This window comes from Rhincodon typus, chromosome 7 (assembly GCF_021869965.1).
Source record: "Rhincodon typus isolate 14 chromosome 7, sRhiTyp1.1, whole genome shotgun sequence".
Taxonomy (NCBI): Eukaryota; Metazoa; Chordata; class Chondrichthyes; order Orectolobiformes; family Rhincodontidae; genus Rhincodon; species Rhincodon typus.
This window is the reverse complement of record NC_063338.1, coordinates 89,387,227-89,394,117: the sequence shown is the minus strand read 5'-3', so window position 1 is coordinate 89,394,117 and position 6,891 is coordinate 89,387,227. Positions and strand designations below refer to the sequence as shown.

Genomic DNA, 6,891 nt, shown 5'->3' with positions numbered 1-6,891 from the left:
TATAGGACAGATGTCAGAGGTAGGTTCTTTACTCAGAGTAGTAAGGGTGTGGAATGCCCTGCCTGCAAAAGTAGTAGACTCGCCCACTTTAAGGGCATTTAAATGGTCATTGGATAAACATATGGATGATAACGGAATAGTTTAGGTTAGATGGGCTTCAGCTTGGTTTCACAGGTCGGCGCAACATCGAGGGCCGAAGGGCCTGTACTGCGCTGTTATGTTCTATGTTCTCTATGTTGGCCTTTACAAAGGGTGTGCGGGTGTTAACCTCGGTATGTTTTGGAGCCTCCTGTAGATACAAGATTTCTTTGTTGTTAAAAACAAATCAGACCATTGTGCGCAAAAACAGCCTGATTTGGCTGCGCCTGCAGTAGGCAATACCATTTTTTGCCTACCTTCATTGGAAGCTGTACTGGCTCCTGTTTTTAGATTGGCATGATGCTGCAGCTTGGTTATTTAAAAAAAAACTAATGAATTATGCACAGAATATTTGTCCTTGTCCATGTATTCCAAAGGTGAATAACACTGGCATCGTTTCCTTTTAATATGGATATACAGGATCCATCAATCTTATTTTTTTTTAAAGCTTGACACAGCTGCAGTCATTGCCTGATCTGAATTTTTCACTTGATCTCTAGATAAAGCATGTTGTAATTAGAGAATGGTGCAAGATGGGAGATGCCCTACATCATGCTGACGCAGGTTTTGAAATTTTTAATCATACTCCCCAGCCATCTCTTCAACCCTTCCCCTTCAGGTCTATTCCTCCTTGAAATGTTTTTATACCACTTTTCTGCCATCCTTTCATGCATTGCAAATCATCAAACTTGAAGTACTTTCCTTTGAAAGAGCTATTCTGCCATTAGTTTAAATATCCCTTAGCTTTTGACATCAACACCTTTCGTAATTTTAAACGCTTCAATACTACTTTGACCACCTTGAATCTTAAACTTGAAGTTAACTTCTGTTTTTAGGAGAAAAATTGTTCAGTTGAATTGTTGAGCAAGTGGGAAAGCAGACATTTGTGCTGCTTAATGTTTGTCACACTCATCTAGGTTGCTTGGCACTTTAAAATATTAGATATTTTTCTTCTACTCTATTTCCTACTCATTGCACATACCCATCCATGGAATCTGAATTAATTTGCAGCTTGCAACGTATGCATTTCTTTTGAGAAATTAAAAGCCTGCAGGAAATGTGGTCCAACTGTTGCTAAAGAAAAACCAGCAACAGTAATAGATCAAGGAGAGAGCTTTATCTTGGCAAGTGTTCGGCTTGGGTAGATTTGAGAATTTTGCAAAGGTGGGACAAAATATCAAGTGGTGCTATTGCTGTAAATGACCTGAACTTTTTCCAAGATTTTCATTTCCAGTTGTTTACTGAATGACGTGGCAAAAATGTTTTGGGTTTTCAAATTTTCAGTGTAACAAATAGCTTAGAAAAATTTAGCGAAAGGCTTTTTATTCAAATATACTTCAAACCCCACAATGGAACATTTCCCTCTGTCCTGGGCACATGTTCTCTCAATGGAATTACTTTTAAAGGAACAGTTTGTTAAAATAAAATCAGTCCAATGTCCACCTAACTTTCAATGGGTTTCAATGTCCACCTTTTGCCAAAGTTGTTTTCTTCCTGATCATCTGATCAAATTTACAATAAGTCTGCTGGAATCCTTAGGCTGGAGGATGTCTACAACTGGAGGCAGTCTTTTTCTTGCGTTTGACAGTGATCACTCAAAGCCAAGTGGACCTCTCCTGACCACGCAAACCCTCTTTCAGTCTGTGGATATTCCATAGATTTGTAGAGAAGCTGTTACTTGATCGCAGAATAGGTTCTGTTGTCCCCTTCCCCATGGTAGCTAGACACAAATGCAGAAATTGTTGGAAAAACTCAGCAGGTCTGGCAGCACTGTGTAGACAAATTAGAGTTGAAACATTTTGCATCCAGTGAAAAACTGTTCTGAAGGAGGGTCACTGGGGCCATAGTGTTCATTCTTTGTCTCCACAGATGCTGTCAGACCTGACCCTGAGTTTCTCCAGCAATTTCTACTTTTGTTTCTGATTTCCACCATCTGCAGTTCTTTGGTTATTTTTGTATAGCAAGACACATGTTGATTAGCTTTCTTTGATTTCCACTCCCTTTCATCTTAGAAATAAATGGGTAATTGATAGTGACCTTAACCCCTTTCTGGAACACTAAGAGTCTGCCTAAACATGTAAACTGGTGGATAGTTGTCTTTGCTACAACGTATTTTGTCTCTAAGTTTGCACATTCTTCCCAGAAAAACAACCCAATCCTTCCTTTTAATTTCTATCAATCAGGCTAACTCTCAGTAACAATTGAGAGCAAGTCACGTGACCCCTTTCATTTACCTCAAGCCTACAGTTACAAAATCAAAATATAATCTTTTAAACATAAGTGTTGTAATGTGAGAATGTGTACTTTAGCACATCAAACTGATATAAAACTATTGAATGTGTTTGTGCTTACCTGAGAAAGCCAGAATAAGTGTTGGTTCATTCAGTGATAAAGGTTGGATAAATTATAAACGGGATTAATTGAAAGACAGATAATTAGAATGCTTGGTCTTTCTTCATGAAGGCCGATGCACTTTGTGGGGAGCTACTGGTCTGGCAGGAATTAAAGACTGGAAGAAATTTAGTATTGGTAAAGAAACATAACTGGACAAGTTAATGAAATTAATAATCAATACATCTCTAAATGTTATCCTGTACTTCAGAATTCCATGGATTCTAGAACAATTGGTGAACTGGATGAATGTGACCAAAGTCGTCCTCTTCAAAGGAGGAGGTCAAGCAAAAATGGGAAAGCTGGAAGCAATTGGTTCAATAGCATATCCCTAATTATGCACATTCTCTGCACAGGAACAGGAGTTGTAGCCATTAAATGAAAATAAAACTTGAAAAAGAAATCATATGGACAGTCATCACAAATTTATGGGATAGAAATTGTTTTTGAGAAATCATGCTTGTATCCTAGAAAAAAACCAGATGAATAAGAGGAGAAAACCAGTGGATATGGTATATGTGAATTTTCGGAAAGCTTTTGAACAGGTGCCACACTAACTCAGTACAAAAAAATTAGGATTGGTGGTATTAAGACTAAACGGTAGCATAGATTGGCGCTTGACAGACAGTAGGCATGAATGGGCCGTTTTGACGTTAACTACCAAGTTGGATGCTGCAAGTATCTTTGTCAATGGGAGAAACTCAAACCATTTGTCAATGGCTCCAATGTAATGAATCTAAGCTAGGGAAGTAAGCTGAAGGGAAGATGGTCTTTAGCATTTGGGCAAAAATATAGTGGTTTCACTGTAATGTATAATTAAGTTATTTGAAAAAAGCAAAATATTTTCTGATTGGAGACAGACTTGAGAATGTTGGCATTCTGAGGAACCACAACATACTTGTACACAAATTGCAAAAAGACAATGATACAAGAGGTTTGTTGCAAAGGAATTAAGTAGGTATATGAAGAAGTCTTGCAACCTTGGCCAAATCGTGCCTGAACTATTGCGAGATAACAAGGTGTCGAGCTGGATGAACACAGCAGGCCAAGCAGCATGAGAGGAGCAGGAAAGCTGACGTTTCGGGCCTAGACACTTCAGAAAAATGAAGATTCTCCAGCATCTGCAGTTCCTACTATCTCTGAACTATTGTGTATAGTTTTGGACTCTAAAGTTGTCTTTTGAGGCAATTAAGATTCAGGAGACGGATTCCTGAGATTCTCAAGTTGAGTAGGTTAAACTTGCATTACCTTGCAATTCAGAAATAGTGATGTAATTTCCTGAACGTATTTTTAAAGGAGTTGACTGAGTAGACTGACAATATTTCCACTTACTGTGGAGTCTTGAACATGGTCTCAGAGAAAAGTTTGTGTTATTTAAAACCAGTCAACTTTGTCGTTCTGAGGAATTCTGTAGCTCAGAAAGAGACAGATACGTACATCAAGACACGTTTCTAGGTGCTTAGAGGGAAGGTGATATTGCAGGGGGCGAAGAGTTCAGCCATGATCTTAGAGTGATGGAGCAAGATTAAAGGGCCAATTGGCCTGCTTCAGTTTCTAATCTTATGTTTCAACTGCTTGGAACAAAACTGACTACAAATTTAAATTTGTTCTAAAGCTATGCACGAAGCCACAAAGAAGCTGTCGGAAGTTTTGGAGGAAATTTATGAGCCAGACTGGGTCGGCAGACAAGAAATTCATGCGATTTCAGAGGTTAGATTTTTTCTTTGTGTCAATGTCATTTACTTCCCCACAGGTCAAGGAACCACCTTGGACTTTGCTGTGGTTGTTCTCAGCCCAGTCCATAGGAGGCCCAATCATAGTCAGAATAAGTAACAGACTAAGCATTTACACATGTTAATGAATAAGCAGTGTCTGTTTCAAAGTGATAGCAGCCGGCATGAATCCGTCTAGAAAGAGGCAGATTTGTTTTGTATAACTACTTGTGTCTAGTTATTTTAATCTTTCTGGTTCTACTGTATTATGACTCAACCTTTTACAACTGGGCAGAGTAACCAACTGGCAAAGTTCTTTTTCTTGAGTTTGAATAATAAATGAGGCATTCTCATGGAAACACAATTTCGAGGGTTTTCCAGCATAGATGCTGAGGTGTTTTAAGAGGTAGTGCTGCCAGTGTCACTGGATTTTATCCTGGGAACACAGGTTCAAATCCTTCCACAATAGATGGTGGAATTCAAATTTGATTAATAGTGTACAATGGAAGGTTAATCTTTGGCCATAATGAAGACAATTGTTGTGAAAATCTCAACTGGTTTGTTTAATCCCTTTTAGAGAAGAATTTCTCTTCCCTCTGCCGCACCCAAACCCCATCATTACCCTGCTCCTGCAGTGACTGGCCTATATGTGACTCCAAATTGATTGATACTCTTTACTAGCTTCAGAAATGGCCCAGCAGACCTCTAAGTTCCTGACCATCTGATCAAATTTACAATAAATCTGCTGGAATCCTTAGGCTGGAGGATGTCTACAACTGGAGGCAGTCGTTTTCCTGCGTTTGGCAGTGATCACTCAAAGCTAAGTAGACCTCTCGGCTGCCAGATCCGCTGAGTTTCTCCAGCGATTTCTGCTTTTCTGATTTCCAACATCTGCCGGTCTTTGTTTTATTTTTAATGTTTTGGGACAGTGCCACAATGGCAGGTGGCAAAATTTGAATTCAATAGAAACCCCAAATTAAAAGCTAGCCTAATGGCATCCGTGTGACTGTTTTTTGGGTTTTTTTTTACGAAAAGACCCTCTGTTCACTAATGTCATTTTATTTTAGAGAAGGAAATCTGACATCCTTACCTAGTCTTGCCTATATGTAACCCCAGACCCTCAGCAATGTGGTTGACTGTCATTTGAAAGGGTTTAGCGAGCCATTGGGTTCAAAAGCATTTAAGGATGGGCAATAAATTCTAGTCAAACCAGCACCACCCACATCTCATGAATGAATGTTACCAAAAAAAAATCATGTCAGTTATGTTTTTGGTCAAGAATTGTGGAATAGGCTTCGTGGTCCATACTTGTATTTCAGGAGGTTTCAACTTGAGTTTGATTCACAAGCATTTCTTATTTGCGTAAACTTCTTTTTGTTTTCTTTCAGAATGGTGATCTTCTCTGGACTGACTATCATCAGAAACTGGTGGATCAAGCTCTCCTGACGCTGGATACATACCTCGGCCAATTTCCAGACATTAAAGTAAGACTCGTTTTTCTTTTTGCTGTAATCTAGACAGAATAAAAACCGAAAGAACTGCGGATGCTGTAAATCAGGAACAAAAACAAAAGTTGCTGGAAAAGCTCAGCGGGTCTGGCAGCATCTGTGAAGAAAAAACATCAGAGTTAATGTTTCGGGTCCAGTGACCCTTCCTCAGAACGGAAGCACCTCATATTCTGCCTCAGGAGCCTACAGTCCAATGGCCTAAATATGGAATTCACCAGTTTTAAAATCTCTCCACCCATGGCCTCATCCCACATCCAGCCTCCCCCTCATCCCTGTCCATCTTCTCTCACACCTATCTGCCCCTCCCACCTCAATGACCAATCCCCACCACTCCCTACCTGCACTCCCCTATCACCATCCCACCTACCTCCCCCAGCTGCACCCCTCCTCTCTATTTCTGAGCTCCTTTCCCCCTCTGAAGAAGGGTCCTGACCCAAAACGTCAACTTTCCTCCTCTGCTGCCTGGCCTGCTGTGTTCCTCCAGCTTCACACTGTTATCTCTGACTCCAGCACCTTCTGTTTTTGTACAGAATGGATCCTGTTCATTTACTACCTTTCAATGTGATTAACATTTCCCAAGTTTAGGGATGTTAGTCACATTGACATTTTCTGTTCCAAAGAGGAGTCATATTGGACTTAACATTACCTGTTTCACTGTCCATGATGCCGCCAGTCCTGCTGAGTTTCTTCAACATTATTTGTATTCCCCAGGTTCAGGTTGACTGCTGACATTAAAAATGTTTCTGGTATGTCTTTTGTGTTCCTGTGGCTGACTTAAAGAAGTTGTAGGTTACTGGTTGAAATTTTGCGGTCCAAATACACGTTTAAATAATGTTGAGAATGAACAATAAGTGATAATTGGGTATTGGAAGGGAAGGTGTCAGTATGATCCGTGTAGAAAGACGTTTCTTTAAAAAAGAATCAGCTACTGGTTGATGGCCGAAAAGGATGTTGCAAAGCGATTTCACACTTTGAGGACAGCCTCAAGTGTGACCTTGAGTTCATGTTGCACTACAGGTGAACCCACTACACTATACTCTCTCAAACACCGTTACACACCCCCTATTATATACTCTCGCTTTCTTTTTCTCTCTTTCTCTCTCTCTCTCTCTCTCTCTCTCTCTCTCTCTCTCTCTCTCTCT

The 6,891-nt window shown here is 40.0% G+C and overlaps 1 protein-coding gene across 1 annotated transcript in view; it reads left to right on the top strand.

Moving 5' to 3' along the window:
- LOC109922190 (myc box-dependent-interacting protein 1-like) overlaps window positions 1-6,891 on the top strand; it is a 77,830-nt gene that overhangs the window by 10,982 nt on the left and 59,957 nt on the right. The window contains exons 3-4 of the mRNA XM_048599258.1: window positions 4,145-4,239; window positions 5,630-5,749. Of these exons, the coding sequence (XP_048455215.1) occupies window positions 4,145-4,239; window positions 5,630-5,749 (215 nt within the window). The remainder of the gene's footprint in view (window positions 1-4,144; window positions 4,240-5,629; window positions 5,750-6,891) is intronic.